The sequence below is a fragment of the Cnephaeus nilssonii genome (assembly GCF_951640355.1).
Source record: "Cnephaeus nilssonii genome assembly, chromosome: 23".
Taxonomy (NCBI): domain Eukaryota; kingdom Metazoa; phylum Chordata; class Mammalia; order Chiroptera; family Vespertilionidae; genus Cnephaeus; species Cnephaeus nilssonii.
The window spans coordinates 19,397,968-19,424,487 of record NC_137094.1 but is presented as its reverse complement, the minus strand read 5'-3'; the positions used below and the strand labels follow the sequence as shown (position 1 = coordinate 19,424,487).

The window sequence follows — 26,520 nt, the reverse complement described above, 5'->3', positions numbered from 1 at the left end:
CCCAGGCCCTTCCCCCTTCATCTCCTCCTCCAGGGACGAGGCAGAGGCGAGGACACGTTCATCTGTGAAGATTCCTTTACTTCCTAGAAAAATACACGCTGCCATCTGAGGGCTGCCGCTCGCCCGTCGCGGTTCCTGAGGGAGGCAGCCCGGGACCGCGTGGAGGAGTATTAAATAGTCGGGAGAGGTGGGCTCTAAAAAAAATCCGTTTCTCCTATTTCTAGGAAAAAAAAAAAAAAAAAAAAGGAGAAACAGACTGCCATCTGCCTGGCTTCCGGTGTGCATGTATGTGTGCACAGGAGTGCACGTGTGTGCGTGTCCACGGGACGGCTGGGGAGGCCCGTCATGCACGGAGGCAGGTGGCGTCCTGGCGGGCCGTCGTGTTGCCCTGGGAGGGAGCCCGGGCCGGGCAGCGCGGTCCCTCGTCCCCGCCGAGACCCAGGCGTCCTGAGGCAGAAGCTGCTCTCCGGTTCCCGTCGGGGCCCCGGAGCGTGAACACTGGTGCAGAGCGCGGCCGGCCGGCTCCGGGCTCCGAGGGGCAGCCGCCGTGAGCAGGTCCTCCGGGCAGGCAGTGGTTCCGGACGGCAGCAGAGGACTCTGGGAACTGGCAGGCGGGAGGAGGAGGAGCAGGAGCAGGTGGGGAGCAGGTGGCAGACGGGCTCCCGGGACGGCGGGACGTGTCCTGGTCCACATCGCCGAGTGACGCACGAGAGCTCGGCCTCCCGTCGCCAGGTCGCTGCGAGGCCGAGGGCCGTGGCCAGGAGGCGGCTCGAGGCGGAGGAGAGCGCGGCGCCAGGCCGCAGGGCGGCACACGGCGGCGGCCCGGAGCGGGGGCGGACCTAGATGCCGATGGCCTGCAGCACCCGCCTCTCGCTGTCGTTGAGGTGGCCCGAGAACATGACGTAGCAGGGCTGCTGTGCGAACTGGCACAGGAAGTCCGTGAGGTACGCCTGCAGGAGGAGCGGGCGGCGCTGGCTAGCACCCAGGCGTCCAGCACCCAGGCGTGGCCTCCCACATCCTTGGACCTGGGTTAGGTCCAACCGGGGGCTGAAGTCCACAGGGAAACGCTCTCCCCCCAGGACCTTCACCGCAGCCTCGGAAGTGGAACCAGCCCAGCCGGCATGGCTCAGGGGTTGAGCATCGACCTACGAACCAGGAGGTCGTGGTTCGAGTCCCAGTCGGGGCATTTTCCTGGGTTGTGGGCTTGATCCCCAGTAGGGGGCGTGCAGGAGGCAGCCGATCCATGATTCTCTCTCATCATTGATGTTTCTCTCTCCCTCTCTCTTAAATCAATAAAGATGTATTAAAAACAAAAAATTATTTTAAAAAAGGAGCGTAACCACATTGTGGTACGAACACAAAGCGAAGCCCCACCCCTCGCCCCCGCCCCCCGCAAGACAGGAGCTCGGCCCGGGCGCAGGATGCACAGGAGCGGGAGCCTGGCTCCTGGTCTCGGCCCTCACCTGCAGGTCCACCTGGTAGAGGGGGTCCTTCAAGGCGTCGGGGTCATCCTCCTCGTCGTCCTCGTAGTAGTCCTCCTCTGTCACACACGGGGGTGGGGGTGGGGGTGTCAGGCAGGCGCCCAGGCCCGCACGCGCCGCCGGGGGTGGGCAGGGCGCTCACCGTATTTACTCGTGGCGAGGAGGTCAGACAGGAGCTGGCCCGCTAAGCCCCCGCCCTCCTCCTCGTCCTCCTGGTCCTCGTCCTCGTCCTCCCACATGTCATTGGAGTCGTCTGGTGGAGAGGAAAGGCAGCTGCAGCCACACGTTCTCCACCCCCACCTTGGGCGGGAGAAACGGGCCGGTCTCTGACTGCGGCCTGCAGCCCCCCATGGGCACGCCGGGACCCAAATCCCCGGGAAGCTCGAAGGAAGAGCGGGTGTCCTTCTAGCGGGGGGTGGAGTGGGGAGGGGCGGGGGGTGACGACTGAGGCTGGGAGGCTCTGGGACAGCCCCGAGGCCGGCGGGGGCGGGTCCCTCCCGGGAGGCGGGCGAGCACCTTGGCCCCACTCGGCGGGGGCGGTCTGGCGGGCGGCGTTGGCCTCCATGACATTGGACAGCTCGTTGATGATCAGCTTCAGGATCTTGACCAGCAGAGGAATGTTGGTCCAGCGCTCGGGGTCTGCGGGAAAGAAAAGGCGTCGAGTCCGACTCGGCTCCCCGGCCACGCCCTGTGCTGCAGGGATGCTCGGCAGTCCGCCCGCCAGCTCCCGCCTTCAGACCACACCCAGGCGCTCCCATCAACAGCCACTCGCTTCACAACCTCATCTGCCTGTGGCCAGCACAGGTCAGTTAGGAGAGGCCCGAGTTCAGGGATTCAAGGAGGCAGGTTTCAGCCAGTAATAAAGCTCGGGCACCCGGTAGGGGCCTGGAGCCGAGCACGCAGTCCCCACGACTTGCAGCTGGAGACGGAACCTACAGGTCAGGGCACTCACTGCCTACAGGTCACGGGGTCACAGGCCAAAGGCGGCCGATAATCAGGACTGGACGTGGCCCCCGAGCCGACGGAGCTGGAAGCAGGGCCGCTGGTGCCGAGAAGGCGCCCCCCGACCTCAGCGGAGGGAGACCACTGTGCTGACCCCCTGCTCCTTATCAGCCCGTCACCCCCAGTGCTGGTTCCACACCGAGATCGGGGCGCCCCCGCCTCCCGTCTCCTTTGTCACCCACTCTTGGCCGTCTTGGCGCGGGTGCGGACGCCCTCGTCCACGCCGTAGATCTCCTCGCCCTTCACGCGGATGTCCTGCAGCCGCTTGTCGTCCGTGTTGATGCCGTGCTGGAGCAGCTTGCACAGGGCCACGGAGCTGAGGGCACACGCGGGACAGCCCTCACCACCCACCCAGAGGCCACCCACGGGGACGGGCATTACGTCCGAGGCTGACGGGGAAGCAGAGGTCGGTGGGTGAGCCCCAGGGCCGCTGGGCGGTGCGCTGGGCCATGTGCCGGGCAGAGCCAGGGCAGGGCAGGCTCAGCGGAGAACAGCCTCTGGCGGTGAGGGCAATGGCAGAGGAGGGTCCCAGCCCTGAGGTCAAACATGGCGGCCGACCACCTGGGAAGTCCCGGGACAAGCCAGGGCGGAGCAGCGCCAGGAGGCCCACCTGACTTTGCCCTCGTACTGGCCGTAGAACAGGTGCTGCCGGCTCGTCCACTCGGCCATCACGAACTCCAGGGCGGGCTTGCCGGTGGGCCCGGGCAGGCTGCACAGGAACTCCAGGAGCGGCTCCAGCTGGGTGTGCACCAGGTGGGCGAACACCATGATCAGGGACTGGGGCAGAGGGAGGCCGCCGTCAGGACACCAGGACACGGAGCCTCCCGGTCGGCGTCTCCGGGCCCACACGCCCGCGCTTCATGCTCTCAGGCCGGCGGAGCTCAGTGACCGGGAAGCAGTGTGCGGACTGCACCCCCCCAGCCCCGAGGCGGCCCGCCCTCACCTGCATGACGCTCAGCGTCTCCGCCTGCTGCATCTTGCTGAGGATGGCGCGCAGGATCTGGTCCAGGTTCTCGCCCAGCTCCCGCCCGGCCTTGCTGATGAGGGTGGAGACCAGGCGGCCCACGAAGGCGGCGGTGAACTCAGAGGTGCGGGGATCCAGCAGCTGGCTTACCACCTGCATCACGTACCACAGCCCGCCGTGGCCCTGCTCGTCACGCCACTGCGCCACCTGCTCCAGCGCCACCGACACGTAGGCCCGCAGGCACTCGCCGCCGTTCTGGGGACACAGGGCAGGGCCGCGAAGTCAGCGAGGGGACCCCGACGGCCTGGGTCTGCACAGACGGGGTGGCTCGGCCACCGGAGTCAGCCGCTCCCTCACAGACACAGACACTACAGTCCCCGCCTCGCCCACTCCGACCTCAAGGGACAGTGGCCAAGCAAACCGAGTTTAGCCATAAGGGCCACCCTGGTGCTGGGACACACGTTAAGGCCAGGTCATGGGCGACAGGCACCTGAGACTTCCCAAAGCCCATCTCCTTGACTTCTCAGAGAAGAAACATCCAGAAAAGCCTTCCTCACGGCCCAGGTCTGTGTCTGTGACGCCTCCACAGTGGTGACCCCCAGACACAGGGCGCCCACATCTGTACGACTGCAGCCCAGAGCACAGACAACAGGCGTGGGCAGTCTGACTGGCCCGGTCCTCTGGGTAAACACAGACGTGGGACACACGCCAGAGCGTGGACCTGTCAGACCTCAGCCTCCGACAGCACGCGGTACCTGCATGGTGGCGTTGTCGTCCGTGTGCAGGGTGCACTGCGCCACCGCGGGGAACGCCTGGCAGATGAGCAGCTGGGAGAGCGGCGGCTTCGTGCTGCGCACCACGGTGGTCAGGATGTCGATGGCTGTCTGGAGGAGGAGGGAGGTCAGGCCCTTGCTGTGTCGACACAGCGCAGCAGCCCCGAGAAAGAAAGGACCCGAGACGGCGGCGCGTGCGCCCAGCCTCCTCGCGGGGGCGTGTCACTTGGCGGCCGTGGACGGACGGCGGGTAGCGAGCTCAGTGTGTGAACAAGGCTCCTCAGAACCCCGTCCCCAAGGGCAGAGCAGCCGGCAAAGTCACCCTGAACCTCGACGTTCACTGGTGTCCTGCCAGCTGGCCGGTGTGCACCCCACCTGCTCACACCACCCACCCACGCCCGACCGCGTGGCTTCGCCCACTCACCGCGCACAGCCCCGCGGGGAGCTTGTCTGCTGGCGCCTGCATGATGCTGACCAGCGTGGGGATCAGCCGCATCTGCATGGGGCCCTGGCAGGCCTCGATCTGGGACAGCTCCTTGAAGATGTCCTGAGCCAGCAAGGCGACGACGGGATCTGAGGTGGACAAGGCAACACGGACCCCGCCCGCCGGTCTGCACATGGCCCTAACCTAGCGAGCAACGTCTGCGTGGATGACACGCCACACACCCGGGACCTAGCGGGACCATGAACCACCTGGAACAACAGGAGAGATGCCACCTCCGAAGGCACACGACCTCCCAAGGCCACGGCTCGGGCCACAGCCAGACCGGCTCTCCCGGCCAGTCCCAGCCGCCTTACCCTGTGGAGCCCAACGGGGCTGAGGAGCCGTGCGGCGAGGGCCACCCGAGGGTGCAGTGCGGACACCTCGCCAGGCCACGCCCCCAAGTGAAACGCCACCACCCACGACGTGCAATAATCCCCGAGCACCCCGAGCCTCAACACCGGAGCCCCCTCTTTACAAGCAAACACCCTCGGTGTTTTTTCTGATAATCAAGTACAGACAATACACACTACAGAGAAGTAGCGCAGAACACGCTAAAAAGTGCTAAAGGAAAGAAACCCCGTAACGCCACCGCCCCAACACGCTGACGTCTATGTACGTATGTTTACATACGTGCTTTCCTAAAACAAAACCAGCACTGGGGCCTGTAGTCTGTGCATCTGGAAACACTATCTATTACTTATTATCACGTCAACGTTAGCTCAGCACGCTAAGCATTCTCCTGAAGTTGAGTTTTCATGGCTGTAGTTTCCCATGTTATGGCATCAGCTAACCCCTTTACACGCCCACGTTGTTGCTGCTATAGAAACGAGAGGAACACCCTGTCCATCTGTCCCCAGATCTCCTTTCTGAGGCAGTGCAGGCCTCTTCCCAGAGCCAATCAGCTGGCTCCTCCCCCCGTTCTCACGAGGGGATGAGACCCCCGAGAGCAGCAGCCCCCCTTTCCAGCTCTGCTGACCCAGCCAGGCTCGGCTCTGCTCGCGGACAGCCAGTGCTTGCTTAGGACATGAAAGAGCACCCCCCAGGGACAGGTCTGCTCCAGCCCGTGGGCCTCCCTGGCGGCATACCGTTGCTGTACTTGAGGAAGATGGCGATGGTGAAGGGGCAGATCTTGCTCTCCACGCTGGCTGTGAACTCGGGGTCCACTGTGCACACGATGCACAGCGTCTCCATCACCAGGTTGAGGACCTCGGAGCTGAACTGCGCGGCCAGGTGGATGAGGCCGTCCAGCACGCTGGGCAGGAAGGGCTGCAGGACATGCGTGCTCTCAGAGGCTTTCAGCTGGTCACAGTAACTGGGGAGACACAAGCAGGCGTTACTTCCTCCCAGTGCAGGTCCCTCGTGGCGTTCCCATCGGTGCTCGCTGTCTGCGTGCTAAAGAGCCGACAACAGAAACAAGGCCTCCACAGAGGCTCAACGAATGCACTGGCCCAGGCTGGGGCGGCTCACATGGCTGGAGCACCATCCTGTACACCAAGAGGTGCGTGTTCACCCCCTGGTTGGGGCACATGCGGGAGGCAACTGATTCATGTTTCTCTCTCTCTCTCTTAAATCAATTTAAAAAGTTGCAATACTAAGGTTAAAAAGAATGTTTAAAAAACTGTGTCTTGCCCTGGCTGGTTTGGCTCAATGGATAGAGTGTCAGCCTGCAGACTGAAGGATCCCGGGTTCGATTCTGGTCAAGGACACAAGCCCAAGTTTCAGGCTCAATCCCCAGTGAGAGGTGTGCAGGAGGCAGCCGATCAGTGATTCTCTCTCATCTTTGATGTTTCTCTCTCTCTCTTTCCCCTCCCTTCTTCTCTGAAATCATTTAAAAAATGTATTTTAAAGAAGAGAAAGGAATGAACTATAGTGCATGTGACATCATGGATTAACATAAAAATCACTGTGCTGGGTAAAAGAATTCAGGCATGCGCACACACACACACTGTGTCTATGACCACGTTATGCGCCAGCTGCTGTTCCCAGGTCGACCAGGACCAGCGGAGTCGTGGCTTTGATACCCCAGCCGTCCAGAGCCTCGCCTTTGGTCAGAGCCCGGTGCTCACGGCCAGCTGCTCTGACCACTTCTTCAGAGCTGGTTTGCCACGTGGCCTGGGGTTTCACCGTGCTCTCCGGGTCTCCCAGGTCCCACAGGGCACTTCTGTCCGCGGACGGAGGGCCTGAGCGAGACGTCGGAGGAGCCCCCTTGCTGACGCCAGCGCCCGCCACGCTTCCTGACGCGCGTCACAATGCACAGCGCCGCCCTCTCAACAGGAGGACGGCAGGCAGGTGCAAGGCAGGCCGTCGTAGGGCTTCGGGGAGATCGCAGGATTCCAGTGAGATTCAAGTTGGACTTTAGAGTATCCCCCGAACCACAACGGTCCCTCTGGGCCGGGCAGGAGGGTAAGGGAACGACCAGGGGTCCTGGCCTGAGCTGCAGCGAGGCCACACCACCCGCACTTGGAGGCAGCGACCCCAGCACGGCCCGGCTCTCCTCCTGCCCGTCACTCGTGCAGCCCTCGGCGGCGATGCTCTCCGAGCCTCCGGGGCTTGGTGTTTGCAGAGAAGGGGCCCAGCTGACAGGTCCCGGCCAGGGGGGTCACAGGGAACCAGGGGCGAGGGAGTAGGACATGTTCCTGGGACGCCTTCCCCATCCGGTCCCAGAACAGCTTCACGAGGAACCTCCAGCATCAAAACCCACTGGCAATGCTGTTTGGACTCAGCTCTGAGTAACTTTCTCTTAAAACAGTGTCACCCAGAGGCGGCGTACTCACCCCCAGATGGCTCTCACCGCAGAAATCCGCACGGACGGGGGCTGCGTCTCGTGGAGACCACTGACTGTGGCCTGCAGGAACTGCTGGATCAGTTCCGGGGACATAGCCACCGTGAACCGGCTGGCGGCCCAGAGAGCCCGGCCCAGGAGGAAGGGAGACACTGGGAGGGAGAGAGAGCAATTAGGGGCTGCACAGCACTGTCTGTTACCCCCTCCCCCTCCCCCCTTCCCCGGCTTGTCACTCACGGGGTACCACGTACTAGAGACAACTCGGGTGGGAGTAAACGCCACCTTTCACCGTTTGCAAAGCAAACCCGAACACTTCAGACTAAAGACCACCGACGCCCCGCTCTCCTCGCCCCCCACCCGCACTGCCAGGCCGCCCTCCGCGTCTCCGCACTGCCAGGCTGTCCTGCCCTGGGGCCACTGCTGGACACCACAACCTCAGCTGACGTTCTTGTGCTTAAAGCATGCCCACAAATGCCAGTCTGCCGAGGAACGGGCACCTTGGTCAGCACAGTTCGAGGCCTCGAGACCAGTGACTCCGCACGGCCCATGGTCTCCCCACGCGCTCAGCCCAGGCGCCCGGTCTGCTCCCTCTCCGAGCACACAGCGCAGTTTCCCGAAGGCTGCGTGTGTGCGACGCCGTGGCTCTGACAGCTAACGGGGCGGATGCTTACGTTTCTTACACTTCACTTTCTCAGTTTTCGCTGCTAACGTGTTAAAATTGACACAAAAATTCCAAGGAAAACCTCTTTGGGATCACTGATAATTAAAAAAGGCTGGTATAGAAAAGCTCTTAGCTACAGACCGGATAATAAACGTGACATATTACACCTTTCCCAGTCCTGACACTAAATACTCTCAAATCCCCATGGATTTTAAGACTGTTTGGAGGGCGACTGCTACAAAAACGTGCTGGAGGGTTCGAGCAGTCCCACGCTTTCCCCGGACACGTATCACACGCCTCGCCCAGGAGGCACCACGGGCAGAAGCTGCACCGGACGCGCCTGCTCCTCAGACCTCATGTCAGGGCAAGGACGCAGCACGTTCCCCAGCCACAGCGCAGTCAGAGGGAAAGGGTCCTCCCTACAGGCCGCGCCCTGGAGGCTCAGCCGCCTCAGCTCTGACTCAGAGCCCGGAGTGAGGGCGAGGCCCGACACTGCCCCTCCAGTCAGAGCACCGGCCTCGGGGGGCGCTCCCCAGGGCGTCCATGGAGGAGAGGTGAGTAACAGACCAGGGCTGCAGCCTGCACGCCCGGCGTCCGTGACGTCCGCGCAGGAGGAGCAAGGTCGGCAGTGTGTGTGGGTCTGTGGGGCAAGGAGAGTCTACACGCGGGCAGAGGCCAAGGAGCCAGAGACATGGCGAGTGAGCCCCGGCATGCGGCAGGGCTGGGGCATGTGGGAAAGCGGCCGACATGCCAGAGGGCGCTGTTCTCTCACGGCAAGCGCTAACGCGGTCAGAGGGCAGGACACGGTATTAGGAGGATGTTGGCCAACAATAAAGCGTGAGGAAAAGGACAGGAAACAAACAGAAGACGGCCTGGCTCCGACGGCCGAGGGGCGACCCACAGCAGCAGAGCCCGGCCAGCCCTCGAGGCGCGGCTGGTCTGAGAGCGTCGTGCCGGGCAGCGGAGTCTCCTGCTGCTGAGGGGAGCCAAGGCCGGGCTGTCTGAGGCTCAGGGAGTTCATGCTCCAGGTGGGAAGAACTTTCCCCCCAGGACACGTGCCCCTGGCTCACCCACCTCCGGGAACAAGGACGAGACGGGTCTCAAGGCGCCGGCCGGCCGCGGAGCCCTACCTGCGAGGTTGAGGTCGGCCAGGACCACGCTGGTGAGGAACCCGTGCATGTCAAAGTGGGCCCGGCCGTTCTTGACGCTGTCGGTGAGGACGGACTTCACCGAGCCCAGCGCCAGCATGCAGGCCTCGTGGATCTTCCACCTGCGGGGACAGCACTGCTGGTGACCGGCCGCGCTGGGCGTTCCGCTAGGAAAGGCGCTGCAGCCCGACCCTCCCTCTCAACCTGGAGCGGAGACAGACACTCGGCTAGCTTCCCGATTAAACAAAGTCGAGTTCTCGCCAAGGCTTTTAGAAAGGGGCGGAGTGACAGCATCTGAACATATGTCGGGGGGAACCTGCTCTAAAACCAGCTGGTCACAGGCAGCCGAGGCCCCCGGCCCGCTCACCAGTGCTCGGCGCCGCTGCTCTTGGTCTGCTCGGCTTCCTGTAAGTGCCGAGTGGCCGCGGCAGCCAGGGCGGCCGCGCTCTCGCCCTGGAAGTCAGTGGCCACAGCCTGTGGAGACAGGAGACGGCTCGTGCGTGTCTGAGCAAAGCAAACCACTGTCGCTGCACACGTGACTGCGCCGGAACGTCGGTCCTCACACAGGCCGAGCCCGAGGTGTCCCGGACACACCCTCCTGGTGCAGGCCGGGGGCAGAGCGGCATCCGTCTCTGTGGCTGCAGGGCCCGCACTGGGAAAGGCTCATCTGCTAAGGGAACTGGTGTGACCTTTCCCAGGAAACCAAAGAACGAGCAGAACGCACCCTCAATGGGGACAACGCCCCCCCCGCCGCAGCAGGTGGCCCGTGGAGGTTTGCAGGTCTTGGGCCTAGAGACCCCCGAGCCCTCGTCAGAGCCGGAGAGAAGAGGGGCAGGTGCCTGGGCCGTCCCCACCGTCTAGCCTCACGTGCACGGCCCCTGACCGTCTGCAGAGCCCGCTGCATGGAGGGGACGGGATGTCCTCTCTGACCCAGCAGCAATGACCTTGGAATTCCTGACCCTCCAACTTCATCTGAGATCCCCTCGTTCCCCCTGGGGGACGCCTGGGATAGAGCCACCCACCCACTGCTGGCTGGTCTCAGAGGAGCCGAGGGCCGCGGCGCTGTCGGCCGCCTCGGGCAGCCCGGCATTACCAGCAGCAGGTCCTGCGCGGCGATCCTGACCGTGTAGGAGAACGTGTCGTCATCCTCGTCCTCCACGAACTGCTGGGGGTTGGCCGTCCACACTTTGATCTGAAAGGACCCGCAGGGAAGCTGTTGGAGGCTGCCAGCCGGCCGCGCTCCCTCCTCACCGCGCTCGCGCTCGGAGGACTCAGCCCTCTGTTCTCTGGGACAGAAGCCCAGCTCGAGGCGTTTCTCTTTGGTGTGAGAAGCAAATCCCCCGAGGTCAGCAGCGAAGGCAATGCCCTCGAGGGGCTGGACACTGCTCAGACCGGGCAGGCCACCAGCTCTGCTTGTCCATCAGCTGTTACTTTTTAAAAAATCCTCACCTGAGCATGTTCACTGATTTTAGAGGGGGAGAAACACTGATCGGGAAAGAAGCATCAATGGGTTGCCTCTCCTACATGCCCCAACCAGGTCCAAACCCGCAACCTAGATCCGTGCCCGACGGGAACGGAGCGCGTGGCCTTGCGTGCGTGGGACGGTGCCCGCACCGAGCACACGGGCAGGGCCACTGCTCCTCTTTCAGATCCACCTTCTGAAGAGACCAGACCTGATGGGGTTTAAAGTGAAGGTGATGTCCATGCTGGTGGCTGACACGAGTCATTCTCCTGTGTCTTACGTGCTCTTTCTTAAGTGGTGACCTCGTCTCTATTTACAGAGAAGGAGGTCATCCCAGGCGAGGGCCTGGGTCGGGGTCCTGCAGGCCAGGTGCCCATGGCCAGGCCACGATGCTGCAGCTTCCCCAGCACGTCGCAGGAAGTTACCCTCCCCGTGTCTATTGTTAGAAACAGCCTGGCGCCGGTCTCCCGGCTCCGGGCGCTCACCTGCTCCTCGGTGATCTGCATGTACAGCAGGATGTAGTAGATCAGCTCCGGCAGGGCTTTCCTCACCGTGCTTTTGAACTTGCTGTTCTCCAGCAGCGCGTGAACAAACTCGAAAATGCTGAAGACGAGGTTTTCAAAGCCCAGGACTTCGCCTGCAGGAAGTGCAGAGACAACGTGAGCGACAGGAGCGTGAGTGACAGGACGTACGCTGGGAACAGACGACGTGACCTGTGACACTGAGAACACTGCTCCCCGGGAATGGCGGGGACAGCACTGTTTCCCAGCACGCCTGTCTGACCTGAGACACTTAACACGACGACAGCAGAGGAAGTGTCCCCCCGGCCGGCTCCGACAGACAGAATGCCGGGGTGGCGGGGCCAAGGCCAGGTCCCGTGGCCGGGGACGCAGGCACGCGCCCGGTCCCACAGCCGCACGGCGAAGGGAAACCTGACGGGACCGTGCTGAGAGCGAGCCCCCGGCCGCTTTCCCTGTGGCTGCTCTCGCCCAGGCCCCTCGGCGCAGCCACACCACGCACCGTCCGAGTCCACGGGGTCCTGCACCTCCTCCGTGTAGTTGACCTCTGTCCTCACGTAAGTATGACGGGGAGTAAAGGAAGTCAACTGCTCCACACACTCTACAGGGAGGGCGGACACCAGGGGAGACACCGCTAACATGGGAGCAGGGACTTGGCGAGCCCGCCCACGCGGGCCAGCCGGAAGGATATAAGGCCGCGCTCTCGGTCAGGGTGTTCCAGACGATGGGCAGGATCTGCTGCATGGAGGACACCATGTGCTTGGGGAAGTTCTTCACCAGGGCGGTCACGGCCTGTGCCAGGGAAGGACCACGGCAGGATGTCAGGGAGCAGACGCCCTCACGCCGCGGACCTCACCAGTCACCGGCGGCCAACGCTCACCTTGAGGACTTCCATCTTAAACCCGCTGTCGGAGGTGGGCCCGTCGGGGATCTGCAGGGCCTGCACGAAGGCCTCGGTGAACTGCTGCACCACAGGGAAGATGAGCACTTTGGCTGCACCCTGATGCCAGAGAGCTAAGTCAGCACCGACGCGGCCCACCGGGGCCAGGCCCCCTCCACCAGCCCTCGGGGCTCCCAAGAGCCCTCAGGCTCCGGCAATCCCAAGGCTACAACCCCTGGTGGGCTCCTCCCTGCATGTGACCTCCTCAAAGCCACCATATGAGACCCCCTTTCCAAGCTCCCCCTGAACCCAGGGCCGGCGTTCCCAGTGAGCTTCCACACGAGGCCGTGACACACCAGGGAGTCCTGGGCACTCGTGTGAACAGGAGCAGGACGAGGTGCTGGAAGAAGTGAGGCTCCAACAGGACCCTGAGCCACCTGCGCCTGAAAACCACCCCAATGTCCCATGTCCCCACTCCCCGGGCGTGTGCGTCTGCGGAGCACTGCTGCCCGCTATGGAGCACCGGACCGTGAGCCCAAGGTTCCCTACCTTCTCCAGCTCCTCCATGTTACAGATCATATGGGCACAAGTGGTGAAAATCTCCACAGCTCGGGAACGGGTCCGGATGCCATACACCTGGGAAGAGGCACAGACAGCGTGAGTCGGTGCCCGTGCGCCTGTGACGGAAGAAAAGCTGAGCTCTCAGTCCCGACGCAACAGGGCTCCGAGACGGGATGTCACCCACTCCTGTCCCGGGACAGATTCTGCCCTTCGGTGAACAAAAGGCAGCAGACAGCTGGGACTCAGCGGATGAGCCTTCCATGCTCACAGCCCTCGTGGGCGATCTGATGGGAAACCAGGCCCGGCACTGCCTGCACACCCGGCATGCAGATGGGTGCCGCTCGGGGTGCAGGCCCTTGGCGGGGACAGAGAGCAGGAGGCAGTGCAGCACAGTCAGGCTGCTGTCTGACTGTGAACGAGCCGTTCGTGCTCGTCAGCACGTCTACGGGGGGACAGGAACCTTTGAGCACCGCGGTGACAGGCTGCTCTCAGTGCCCAGCGGGGAGCGAGGCCTCGGCGAGGCAGGAGGGAGCGGTCAGCCCGGGACTTGGGGCCACAGGGTACAGGAGGGGACAAAGGACGACCACTCTATCTCTGCGCTGGGGATGGGCAGCAAACACTGGGCTGCCGCTGGGAGGGAGGCTGCCGGCCTGGCGGAGACCGCGTACCTCGGCCATGGTGAAGATCTTGTACATCTCCGGGAGGATGACGGGGGCCACGAGGGGCATCTGCGTGTCTGTGACTTCCCGCGTGAATTCTACAGAGAGAAAAGGAGTACAGCCTGCTCGGTAAGACAGTGAGCGGGACAACTTCAAACCGCTTCCGGCGGCAGCTCGCCAGCAGGCGGCAACAGGTGCAGACACGGCCTGCGGGCCTGTACCGGGGAAGGACGAGCTACTAACTATGTGGTAGGAAAGGAACAGTTCAGAGATAAAGGAGAAGACACGAGATTGAGGAAGAAAACCTTCCTAGGCCCTGAAGGAAGTCCGTGACAGAAGGGGTGAAGCGTGTGAGGCCGCCTTCGGGAAATCCCGTGCGAACTAGTCTGTGGCCACGCGTCAACGTTCAGGTGCACATCAAGGTGTTTCCCCTTTGGTTCCGGTTCCCGCACGCCCCTGGCGAGCTGTTCTGATGCACATAATGAGCTCACGAGGCTCCACCTCCACTCTCCCCCCTCCCAGTGAACGGCATTTACTGGCCTGGACGCCGAGCCTGCCGCTCACGGGACACACCATGTGCCCAACGCAACCGACTCGCGGAAGGAGACCGGAAGGTGAGGGGATGCGGGCCGTGCCTTTTCCTTTAACTCCCAAATCCCCACGAGGCACTGAGAGAGCACGGTGGACCGGGGCTCACAGAGCACCGATTAAGCTCAGAAGAGAGACGCACCAAATCTCCCTGGACGACAAGTGCAAGCATTTTCATTCTGCCTGACTGTTCTTAACTGTGTCCTGGTTGAACCACGACAAAAACACCGTATAGTAAAGATGACGACAACCGTAATGGCCAGCACTGACGAGTGCTCACCACACCAGTCCTGGTGTGAAGGCTTTACGGAGAGGAGCCCATTGAAATGACTCTCGGAAGACCACCGAGGCAGATACTAGATCTTACTTTTACACACAAGGAACCCAGACCCGAGGGAAAGCCAGAACATGATCTGAAATCAAGTGCTTAGCCAGCAGCTGCAGCCTGGCCTTGGGCGTGCGGTTTGAGCAGCAGACACCACACCAACTGAGTTCCCTGCAGAGAGCAGACGGGCGGGAGGACGGGCAGGAGAGGAGGAACTGGGAGGAGTCGCGGCCCAGCGGAGTCACACAGGCCAAGCCCTGCTGCTCGGAGCCGTCCTCCCCCAGCCACAGGCTTCCAGTAAAGACGACGGCCATGGGAGCAGGGTCCGCGCCAGAGGCTCCTCACCTGTCAGCACGCGCATGGCCCCGTGGACGGCGTTCAAGTCTCCGCTCACCAGCATCTCCATGAGCAGGTTGAAGAGCTGGGGCCAGGCTTCGGGCCAGTCCCAGTGGGCGATGGCCGACACTGCGTAGGCCACGCTGGAGCGCACCTTGCTGATGGACTCCCTCAGCCCGCTGGGCAGCAGCTCCCGGATGAAGATCTTTGCCTGCGGGAGGAAGCCGCCTGCGCTCAGACCAGCTGTGGTGCTCAGCGAGTCCCACCCAGCTGACGGGTAGGCCGACTCTGCATGCGAGAACTAACTATCAGTATTTCCTCGATGTGCAGACCTGCCAAACAATTCAGACTCCCCCGCGGCCCCGCACCCGGGCAGCCACCACAGCAGCACCGGCTCCATGTGGCCACGGACATCCACGTCATTACGACGGAGTAAGAGGAAACCCTGCCCCCAGCTGCAGGGCCACACAGCGCTCGGCACCCAGCACAGCAGCAGCCACCGTCTGAGCAGACAGACGGCTCACAGCTGCAGAGCCCTGGGGACAGCCCGCGCCTCAGAATTTCTCGGGCCCAGGATGGCTGCACAGCTCTGTCCCAAACAGAAACGTCACTTCATTCAATCCTCACACAACTCTTTGGAAGTTGGAGCTGAGAAGAAAAACACCGCGAACTGGGACCTGCCGCCATCGGCCTGCCACCGAGCACGTCTAACCCCTCACCCGGAGTGTCCACAGCACCAGCCGCCCGCCCGCCCGCCTGCCTCCTCGGCCCAGCCCTCCGACCCTCCGCGTCCAGGCAGACTGGTCAGTAGCTGCCCTCACCCTTTCCGTAGTTTCTGGAGGCCTGAACTTCTCCGAGTGGGCACACCAGTGCGTCTCCACATACTGCTTCAGAATGACCGAGGCCAGCTGCGAAGGGAACACGCGTGTCCACAGCAAGAAAAGGCATTTTCACGCGTAAACACACCACACACCCGCCCGGTCCACCCGATGCAGCTAAACCTGGTGCAAACCCCAGGTTACTTACAAAGTGACTTCACTCTTTCTCTTTCCCAGAGCAAAGTTTCACGTCCAAGGACAGGGAGTTACTTACGAACTGGGCCAAGCCGGCGGGACGTACCTGACGAATTGCGAGGGCCCCCTGGGGGTCCACGGTCAGCTCGGCCAGGTGGACACCGAACTCTGGAAGAGAGAACTATTGTGAGTCCAAGAGAAGCAGAAGAGCCACAGCCATCACTGAGCTGGAAGCCGGGTGCCAGCAAGGAAGGCTCCGGAAGGCCCGCAGGGAAAGCTCCAGCACCAGGTCACCTTCCCCATCACCGCACGGCGCCTTCCCGCCCCTCCCTCCCAACGCGGCGACACCTTCCTCTTAAACCAACGGCGAGTGCGTATCTGACTGACACCGGTACTCTCTGCCCCCACGGAGAAGGTGAGATCTCAGGAGCGGCTCAGATCCGCACCCCCAGATAAGAGACGATTTAAGTCTAAGAAAATCTGGCTTTCAAAGGCTCAGTCCTACAAACACAACTGCTGTAAGTTAACAGTTTTCAATGAGCAATGAAGGCAGTAATCTCGATATGCATTTGGGAGGCTAAACAACTTTTACTCCCAAAATAAAACTTAGATCCTTAAATCAACCCCCATAAAAATCCCAATAACGTTTGTTTGTTTGTTTGCAGAAATAGAAACATCCATCCTAAGATTCATCTGGAATCTCAAGGGAGCACTAAAAGCCAAAAGACCAAAACTGAAACACTCACACTTAATGGTTTCAAAACCCACACAAACCCACAGTGATCAAGACAGGGAGGCTCTGGCACAGACAGACCAATGGGAGGGAACAGAGAGCGCGTCTGTGGTCATGTGACTTCTGATGGGGTACCGAGTCTATCGGACGGGGAAAGGACAGTCTTTTCAACCAATGATGCTGGGACACGGGGACCCACGGGCCGAAGGATGAAGTGAGACCCTCACTTAAAACCAGACAAAATGAACCCAACGGGCCAGGAGCCTGAATGTGAGGCCCAGAAGAAAACAGGAGAGGAACGTCACGACACTGGGTTGGCAATGATTTCCTGACGTGACACAAAGCACAGAGAACGAAAGAGAAATAGACATATCGGACTTCATACAATTTAAAATATTTGTGCATCGAAAGACACTATCAATAGAGTAAAAAGGCAGGAAGCGTCCGACTCCCTCATCCGCACTGACCTGCCCCACCCTCCCCATGGCTCCCGGAAGTGGCCCGCAGCGGTCGGTCGGTCTCGCCTGCGCTTCTTTTGCACGAAGGAGCAGATTGGGCGCATCCCTCCTGTTTACAGGAAGAGCAGTAGATACTCTTGCGCACTCGGCTTCTCTCCAGTTACACTGTATCCAGGCGCTCACCCTCACCCAGTCACCGAGAGCCCTCACTGTCACAGCCGCACAACACACCACCGCTCGCCACTGTGGAACCGCCCGCCTCCTGGGCAGTGAGCGCCCTGCACTTTGCTTTTAGAAACAACCGCAGCGCATGTGCGTGCACGGTCACTCGCCAAAGGCGATCTCCAGCTGCAGTCCCGGCGGATGCGGGACTTTGAGTGGCAGTCAGAGAGCCTCTCCTTAGGTCAAGGTTAGAGAAGAAGTCGCCCATGTTTTCATGTAGAACGTGTGTGGTTTCCGCTGTAAGTATTTAGACTTTCATCCATGTGTGGTGTAAGATCCTGGTCCAACTCCAAATGGCCACCCAGGTGTCCCCGCCTTAAAGCCTGTCTCGACCTGTGGTCTGGGAGCCCCCCCAGCTGTGCACTAGTTCCCTCAGGACCCGTGCCTGTTCCTGCGCCAACGCCAGGGTATGTTCATTACAGAGGCCGACTCTCTGGGCAGCCAGGTCCTCCCACTTAAAAAAAAAAGTTTTATTGATTTCAGAGAGGAAGGGAGAGAGAAAGACAGGAACATCCATGATGAGAGAGAACCACTGGTTAACTGCTTCCTGCATGCTCCCTCCTGGGGATCGAGCCCACAACCCAGGCGTGTGCCCTGACTGGGAACCGAACCAGCAGACTTGGTGCACGGGACGACGCTCAACCAACGAGCCACACGGGCAGGGCCTAGGCGAGGTTCTTGACTGTATCTTTAATCCAGTCCCAAATGGCTCCCAACGGCCTCGCTAAGGAAGCCTTTACTTACTAACACCTCCCGTCTTTCCGTCTTTTGTCCCTTCTCCCCTCATCCTTGCTCCCCTTTCGCGCCCCCAGGGAGAAGCATCATCTACCTAAGACTGGCTTAGAAGGATGAGCCGAGGAGAGCAGGAGGGTGAAGCATGAGGCGCGTGCGAGTGGATCAGGCCGGCCGGCAGGGAAGCTACTGGGGGCAGAGGGGGCTGTGAGCCGGCTCTGCGGGAGGAGGGGTGCTGAGCACAGCTCTGGAGAAACCCCCTTTCTCACGGGGGATGGGAAACACAAAACCACAGCTGAAAGGGAAAGAAAACTCCACCACTGGCCTTGTTCCGAGCGTGGCCGCCTTCCGCTCGGCGCAGTGCCCAGGAGCGCCCATGCTCAGCGCCACACGCCCAGGGATGCGTCTGGGTCCTCGAGGGGCTGCTTTCGCAGGTGACAGTGTTTATGCTAAACTGCAAGAGAGCCAGAAAAGCGCCCGTGAGAACGAGGAAGCGGCTCCAGCCGGAGGGGCACCCCCTAGGCCTCTGGGGGATTGTCACAGACTCGGGCAGCATCTGAAAGCCAGAAAGGGGGGCGAGGCAACGCCCCTCCCAGCTCAAGTACCGGTGGTGGAAGGGAAGAAAAACGTGTTTCTGTGACGATCTGCCGGGAGCAGGCAGAACAGACTAGTCAAGACCAAACGATGGGGAAACATCTTCATTTCTAACAGAGAAAAAGAAATAACGGAAAATGACCAAGAGTCTAAATCTAGCATCTAGCAAAAGTCTGTGCTATGCCGGCCTAGAGAATTAAAGCTCGTGAATGAAATTCACTCCACCACCTGGATGATGCTACTGAGAGAAAAAGGAGGAAAAAGAAGAAAAAGAAGGAAAAAGCTTTATTCTAAGATGTAAAACAGTGAAGCATAAACACACCACAAACGAAGAGCGGGCATTCTCCAAAGCCACAACCGTGTAAGTCCCACAGAGAGGAGCCGGGCGGCTGAGCACCAGCACAGGGCGCCATCGGAGCCAAGAGTCACGGACGCTCGCGGCCTCTCCAGTCTCGAGCTATTGCTTATAAAATGCTCGGTCTCGCCTGCCTAGCAAACAAGATGGATCAGAGAACGCGCTAACAGATCACCTGCCTTCTAGTTTAGCTCTGTTGGGGTAGAGCACCATCCCCGCACACCCGGCAGTGTCCTAGGACCAGAAGGCAAGGCGTTTTCTACGAGAATAAAACTAAAAGGGAGGCAACTCCCAACGCGTGAGAATGACTCGCTCATTCGCTGGCCTGCCGGGCCGGACCCGCAGAGCTGGGCCACACTGGCTGGGACCTCACCTGAAGGTGAGGAAGGAACTACTGACTGTGAGAGGACAGAAGGTAAGACGGGAGGGAGGTACTCTGCACCCGAGGCCAGGAGAGAAGCGGGGACTGCATCGGAGGCCTCGCCATCCTCCATCGGGAACCAGGCGACCACGGGGTGCGTTTCCGTAGTTCCCCCATAAACTAGGGAAGCGGGCGATTTAAACACACACCCACGCCAAAACCGGTGTGGCTCAGTGGATAGAGCGTCGGCCTGTGGACTGAAAAGGTCCCAGGTTCGATTCTGGTCAAGGGCATGTACATGGGTTGCGGGCACATCCCTGGTGGGGGTTGTGCAGGAGGCAGCTGGTCGATGTTTCTGGCTCTCCCTTCCTCTCTGTAAAAAATCAATAAAATATATTAAAAAAAAATAATAATAATAAACACACCCAGCCTCCAAAGGGCCCAAAGCAGCATTCAGCTAGAGCAGGCGTCCTCAAACTACGGCCCGCGGGCCACATGCGGGTGTTTTTGCCGTTTTGCTTTTTTACTTCAAAATAAGCTATGTGCAGTGTGCATAGGAATTTGTTCAGAGTTTTTTTTAAGCTATAGTCCGGCCCTCCAACGGTCTGAGGGACAGTGAACTGGCCCCTGTTTAAAAAGTCTGAGGACCCCTGAGCTAGAGGCATGACAGGGGCTCAGCCTCCCTGCCCGCCCTGGGGCCAGGTCTGCACCAGGCTTGCACCAGGCCTGCACCAGCCACGCCGTAGGCCCCGCCCCCGCCCCACAGCCACGCCCCCGCCACCTGCGGGCCCCAGTGCGCTCCAGTCCACTCCAGCCCGCTCCTCCATCCCACGCAGAGCTCAGCACATCGCTGTGACTGTAATTCTTCACGCCCTGGCCCCCGAGGAGGAGGAAGGCGAGGGGCTGCAATCCTAGGGCTGACCCGGCCGAGTCAGACCAGGGCCCTGCCTCGGGGGCAGCGGGACCGGACGGGACGGGACCACGGGGCACCCTCGGGGGAGGCCCTCAGCTCCGTCCCCCGCGGTGCCTGGCCGCCAGGAGGCTCCTCAGCCACCCCAGCGCACCCCAGGGGGGGGGGCAGGGACTCGGATGGGGGACACCCGGCTGCTCCTCTCGCGGGGCCTGGCGTCCCTGAAGCTGCTGGACCCCCCAAATCATCCCCGCGTCTCAACGGAGCGAAAGTCGCCCCCACGGCTCTGTCGGGGGGTGCAGGTCCCATTCAGGGGAGACGAGTCTTCCTTTTTTTTTCTTTCGTTTTAAAGATTTTTATTGACTTCAGAGAGGAGGGAAATAGAGAGAAACATCCATGATGAGAGGAGCATGGATCGGCTGCCTCCTGCACGCCCCCGACTGGGGATGGAGCCACAACCCGCGCCGGTGCCCCGACCGGGAATCGAACCCTGACCTCCTGGTTCATGGATGGATGCTCAGCCACGGAGCCCCCGGCCGGGCGCGCTCCCACGCTCCCCCCGGACACCCCAAGTCAGGGACGGGAGGGACGGGAGGGACGGGAGGGACGCACGGCGCTGGGAGCGGGGGCGGCGCTGGAGGGTCCCTACGGGTGCGGGGTGCGGAGGGGGCCCTCGCGGGGGGCGCCCCGGGGGCCGGGCGCACGTCGGTGGCTGCAGGGCCCGGAGGAAGGCCCGCCCCGCCCGCAGCCGCCGCCCCGCCGTCCCGGCGCCCGCGGGACAAAGCGCGCAGACAAAGGGCGGGCGGGTGGGCGGGGGCGCCCCCTGAGCGCGGCCCGCAGGCGGCGGGGCGCGGGGCGGCGCGCGGGGCTCTCACCGACCCGCGGGGCCGGGACCCAGGGCCGCCCTCGCCCGCGGCCTCCGCAATGCACGGCGCCGCCGGCCCGGCCGCTCGGTCCTGGCGCCCGGACCCACCGAGCACGGCCTGACCTCGATCCCGGGGGCCCGGCCCTGGCCCCCCGCGGCGCCGCCCCGCCCCCCCGCCTCAGGCCCCGGCGTGTCCCGCGTCCCGGCCGCCGCCCCGGGCGCCCGCCGCTCACTCACCCTCCGTCACCTCCAGCACCTTGATCTGCTCCTCGGCGGCCGCGCGCACCTCCTGCACCGGGGACAGGATCCCGGTGAGCGTGTCCACCAGCGCCTCCTTCAGGCCCTGGGCCACCGGCCCCGGGAGCCCCGAGGCCGCGCCCGCCGCCGCCGCCGCCATCTTGCCGCGCTCAGCCCGCCAGCCCCGAGGCCGGGCCCGCCCCGGAGGACGGCGCCCGCGCGCGGCCAATCCCGCGAGGCCGCGCCTGCGCACCAGAGGCGGCGGGAGCGCCGGCAGTGCGCGTCGGCCTCCGCAGACAGCGCCTCCTGCGGCGGGGACGAGAACTGCACCTTCCTCCGCCGGAGTGGGGATTCTGAGAAACGGAGCCCTAAAGCAGAACACTAGGTGTGCCGGTTAATAATGCAGGTTTTATCTCAATAGATGGGAGTCACACGTATGTTGATATACATGCGATGTGATATGTGTGCTGTTTTGTTGTATTGCTCCTTCAGATGACCACTTGTTCCGACCGACGGCACACGCACTTTCTGAGCAGCCCTTCAAAGTGAAAAATTGGGTCTCTGCATGGTCTGCCTCAAAACAAGAAAAGTTCTATTGGGATGGTACCCACAAATTACCTGAAAGATGGGGAAAAGTGTAGCTAGCGATGAACATTGCTAATGCCCACCTGCACACCCACCTGCCCTCCCACCTGCACGCCCACCCGCATGCCCACCCGCATGCCCACCCGCATGCCCACCTGCATGCCCACCCGCATGCCCACCTGCATGCCCACCCGGATGCCCACCTGCACGCCCACCCGGATGCCCACCTGCACGCCCACCTGGACTCCCACCTGGACTGTGGGGAGTGGCCCCCAGGAGAGAGCCCCCACATGGGAGGGTATTTCCTCCAGATAAGTCCTTATGTGACTACTGAGAAGGAATCCTATGAGCTGAAAATGGCCAGTGGTCGGCAAACTGCGGCTCGCAGGCCACATGCGGCTCTTTGGCCCCTTGAGTTTTTAGCAAAGGCCAGCTTAGGAGTCCCCTAATTAAGTTAATCACAATTTACCTATCTGTATAGTTTAAGTTTGAAAAATTTGGCTCTCAAAAGAAATTTCCATCGTTGTCCTGCTGATATTTGGCTCTGTTGACTCGTGAGTTTGCCGACCACTGGGATAACCTATTTCCCCCTACGCCCCCCTGAGAAATTAAGGCTGGACATTTAAGGGGGAGAGGGGGGACAGGAGTCATTTTCTGTGGATGGACCAGGCCTGGTCTCACCAGTGACTCAAAGGATAAAGATGCTCTTGCCCGGCCGGCATGGCTCCGTGGTTGAGCGTTGACCTAGGAACCAGGAGGTCACGGTTCGATTCCCGGTCAAGGGCGCAGGCCTGGGTTGCAGGCTCCATCCCCAGTGGGGGGCGTGCACGAGGCGGCCGGTCCATGATTCTCTCTCCTGGATGTTTCTATCTCTCTCTCCCTCTCCCTTCCCCTCTGAAATCAATGAAAATATATACAAAATAAAACAGAAGGAGATGCGGGGGTCTAGCTGGGGTTGGAATTCATTTTTTAAAAGATTGTTTAAAAAAAAAAAAAAGGCAAATGGCCACCATCAGTCTCGCCTTCCAGACCAAGGCCCGGGCTACCAGATGAACGGAGACAGAAACCAGACAGAGAGGGGGCTGGAGAGCGGACAATTCAGGCGATAACTTTATTGAAATGCAAATGGCATCGGCACAGGGGAGTCTTGCTGGAGCGAGTTGTGCCCCGCCCCCCGGCCGGGGGAGGGCAGAGGGCCCAGATGGGGGGACCTCTTCAGCAGGGGGGGGGCCTGGGCGTGGGTTTAATTTCCAACCAATTTGTTACATAGAACGAATGACTGGGGGGCAGCCCAGCTCCCGGCGTGATTGTTCCCGCACTATATACATCGCTCGGCTTTCCGGACTCCGCCTCGCCCTCTCTGCATTCGATACAAAAGGGGGCAGAGCGAAAGAGGAGGGTCCAAGGAGGAGAAAAAAACATAAGCGCACAGACACACACACACAGCCTGGTTGGGGGTATTCTCTGCCCAATAAATTAAAACAAAACCAAAAAAAAATAAGTAAAAAGAAGTTCCCCCTGAGGATCACCATGCATTTGAGAAACAAACTCCATTGCGTGAATAGTGGGGCCTAAAACAGGGGAGTTGGGGGGGCGGGGGGACCTCGCTGGGGCTGGAATGCATTTTTTTAAAGATTGTTAAAAAAAAAAAAAAAGCCATTAGGAAGTGGAGGCTACTACACAGCAGCAGCCAAGACTGGGGCGGACAGGGGGGCTCCTGCCTCATCCCCAGACACCCCCGTCTCAGAGAAATGGCGGAGAAGCGGGGGGTCCACAGGAGGTGACCCCAGAGGGCCTGTCGTCGTCCGCCTTCGGGGAACCCAGGGGTGATGTGGGTGCAATGGCTTCAGCCCCAAGGTCCTCGGGTTCCGGTCCCCCCCCCCCCCCCCCCCCCGGCCGAAAGGCTGGGTTTCGGAACTCAGAGGCTGAGTCGTAGCACGCGCCTTTGTCCTCCACCCACGAAGCTCGCTCACAGGGAAAGTCAGTCGGCTCACGTCCACACAGAACCAGGCATACAGAGGAGCTCATCTCCCCCAGGACCCCACCAGCTAGACTCGGTGAGTTTGGAACGAGACCACTGTCCCTTTTTATAAAGGACTAGTGACCCAGTGCATGAAATTCGTGCATGAGGGCTGTGTCCCTCAGCCCCTGGCCTGCACCCTCTCCAATCTGGGACCCCTCGGGGGATGTTGGACCGCTGGCTCCTAACCGCTCACCTGCCTGCCTGCCTGATCGCCCCTAACCACTCCGCCTGCCAGCCTGATCAACCCCAACTGCCCCCCCTTCTGGCCTGATCACCCCTAACTGCTTGCTTCTGCCAGACAGATTGCCCCCAATGGCCCTCCCCCCCGCCGGCCTGCTCACCCACCACTGCCCCTCCTGCTGGCCTGATTGCCCCCAACTGCTCCCCCCCGCCCCCCGTCAGCCTGATCACCCCTAACCGCCTCTGCCTCGGACAGAGGCTGCTGGTCCGGAAATGCACATGGAGAACCACGTCTCTAAGAAATGAGAATTGTTGCCCCAGCTGGTTTGGCTCCGTGGATCGAGCATCGGCCGGTGGACCCAAGGGTCCCGGGTTCGACTCCAGTCAGGGCATGTATCTTGGTTGCGGGCACATCCCCAGTAGGAGGTGTGCAGGAGGCAGCTGATCCATGATTCTCTCATCACTGATGTTTCTCTCTCTCTCCCTCTCCCTCTCTGAAATCAATAAAAAACATATATATTTACAAAAAAGGAAGAAAAGGCAGTGGCATGAGGTTCAGAGACAGCGACGAGCACCTTGGAGCTGTCAGAGCACAGACGAGCTGACATACTCCACGAGGCCTCAGGGGACAGGAAACAGCGACGGCAGAGGGCTCTTGTGACACGCACACGCATGCATACACGCACGTACACGCATGTACACACACACACACACACAAACATTGGGTCCCATGTTGGCCTCCAATCACCGAGTGTTTTATTGTTAGTGCCCATCAGGGGGGTTCGAGAAACAGATACACCGGACAGAACACGTTGGTCGTCTTGGCCCGGGAGGGGCTGTGCGGAGGGGGCCCCCCCATGGCCGTCGGGGATGGAGCCATGTGGTCTGCGAGCCAGCTTTGGTGAGGACGGGAGCCGGGGTGCTGGAGGAGGGGAGCGCACAGATGCCAGTCTCGGGGTGGGGGAGTGGGGGCTGATATTCCTGAAGGCCTGGAGGGTGTGTGTGTGTGTGTGTATGAGAGAGAACTTCGCGGAGGGACCCCGTGTTTGTTTTTGGAGGGGTCCCAGCCGTCTCCACCGAGAAGCAGGGGCGTGGGCAGCGAGGGGCGCTCGGGTGTTCTGCTCCGGGGACCCCGGGGTGAGCGTCCTGGGGGTCATAGCACCAGGCGGAGGCTGCACGCCCGTCCACGGCGGTGGCCGCGTGGCCATGGCGTGTCCTCGGGGAGACGGCCGGCCCCCCGGCGGCGAGGAGCCCGGGTGCAGGACTGTAAACACGTCCGGAGGGAACAGACTCTCCGGAGGGCGCGGCGGAGACCTGGGCCAGAGGCAGCGGCCAGCGGAGCGCGGGGGCCGGGGGGCGCACCCCAGGAACGGAGACGAAAAGTCAGGACACGAGAGGCCTCGGGCATCCCCTGGCCGAGGATCCGGAGGATGAGCCGCACGGTGGTCCCCACGGTTACCAGGGAGACCGGGGTCCCTCTGGGGGCCGGTTCTGAGGCAGCTGGAACAGGGGAAGGGTTCTCTCTCCCCGTCCGTCTCCCCAGGAGCCAGCGACACCCCCGGGCGGAAGGCACTGGCTGGGCAGCACCAGGAGATGAGTGAGGGGCTCCGCCCGCCCCCCGACGGAGGTGGCGCCTCGTGTCGGAGCCCGGCCACGGGGCTGGAGCGGGGACGGGGTTCAGAGGCGGCCTCGGTCCCCAGGAGGCGGGCCTGGTCTTCCCTGCCTTCCCGATGATGAGATCTCCCGGGGCCTCCCGGGGCCACGCAGCAGGGGCCTTAAGGCAGCGACATCAGCACCGTCCCCGGCCCAGCAGCCTCGTCCCGCCGCAGAGCTGCACGCCGCAGCCGAGCGGGGGGGGGGGGGGGGGGGGGGCGGTTCCCGGGGTGTCTTTGCAGCTCACGGGCGTGGCAGCGACAGTCTCCGCACGGGGGACCCCGGCACCCCTCAGAGCACCTGGGCAGGGGCAGCAGGAGCGTCCACGGGGCTCCGCTTGGACCGAGATGAAGATATTCCGACGTGAAGATGTGGGTGCACCGACCCCTTGGCTGGGGGGGGGACGGGGTGGGGGTGGGCGCCGGCAGCGTGACCCGGGCCCGTGGGACTACGGATTCCGAGACTGTGGTCGTGTGCGTGGGAAGGTGAAGAGCGAGTGCGTGGGCCCGGCTCCTCATGGTTCCCTGGCCGGAGGAGCCCCCGATGGGCCGGCCTCACCGGACCGCCGGCCTGCACGTGGGCCCACAGGAAGTGAGCTCCCCGCCCGCGAGAGAGAAGCGAGAGTCCCGGCCCGTCAGGCCCGTGGACGCGGATCCCGGGCCTCCTGCGCACACGGCCCGGTGCGTGGCGCCCACGGCGGCTTCCCGGCGGGCTCCGGTCCTGGGCCGACCCTGAAGGTCCAGCGGGGAGGGGATGTGCGTGTCACGGAGGTCCACGTGCCTCCCAGACCGTGGCCGCCAGGGCCCAAGTCTCGTCTTCTTTTTAAACGGCTCGGCGAGTGCTCATTGGATGAAGGAAGGAGACGGCGAGGCCTCCAGGGCGGTGGCGGCCCAAGGCGGGTCCCTCTGTGGGAGCGAGCACCTCGCGTGGACGTCCGGTCCGGTCTTGTGGGCACTCCCCCGTCCCCAAGAGCGA

The 26,520-nt window shown here is 62.0% G+C and overlaps 1 protein-coding gene across 2 annotated transcripts; it reads right to left on the bottom strand.

The window, feature by feature from the left end:
• Positions 1-63: 63 nt before the first annotated feature.
• On the bottom strand, positions 64-21,292 carry IPO9 (importin 9). Of its 2 annotated transcripts, none has more exons than XM_079763392.1 (24): positions 21,105-21,292; positions 15,744-15,805; positions 15,446-15,532; positions 14,634-14,835; positions 13,385-13,473; positions 12,705-12,791; positions 12,156-12,275; positions 11,967-12,067; positions 11,778-11,836; positions 11,243-11,394; positions 10,389-10,487; positions 9,663-9,769; positions 9,278-9,417; positions 7,479-7,638; positions 5,790-6,016; positions 4,645-4,793; positions 4,203-4,331; positions 3,427-3,702; positions 3,094-3,260; positions 2,666-2,799; positions 1,998-2,120; positions 1,624-1,734; positions 1,464-1,540; positions 64-950 (listed from the first exon to the last, which is right to left on the bottom strand). In XM_079763392.1, exons 1-24 carry the CDS (start codon positions 21,262-21,264, stop codon positions 840-842), a joined length of 3,129 nt encoding a protein of 1,042 aa, XP_079619518.1. In that variant the 5' UTR covers positions 21,265-21,292; the 3' UTR covers positions 64-839. The 2 variants fall into 2 exon arrangements, 1 of the variants encoding a protein (XP_079619518.1); XR_013813075.1 differs by having other exon boundaries at positions 888-950; positions 1,624-1,781.
• Between the last annotated feature and the right edge of the window lie 5,228 nt (positions 21,293-26,520).

Coding starts and splice junctions, on each gene's coding strand:
- IPO9 (XM_079763392.1), bottom strand. CDS start 21,264: ATGGCGGCGGCGGCGGCGGGCGCGGCCTCGGGGCTCCCGGGGCCGGTG. Junction 13,474..14,633: donor GGCCATGCGCGTGCTGACAG/GTGAGGAGCCTC, acceptor TTCTCTCTGTAG/AATTCACGCGGGAAGTCACA. Junction 6,017..7,478: donor GCGGTGAGAGCCATCTGGGG/GTGAGTACGCCG, acceptor GTGTCTCCCCAG/TTACTGTGACCAGCTGAAAG.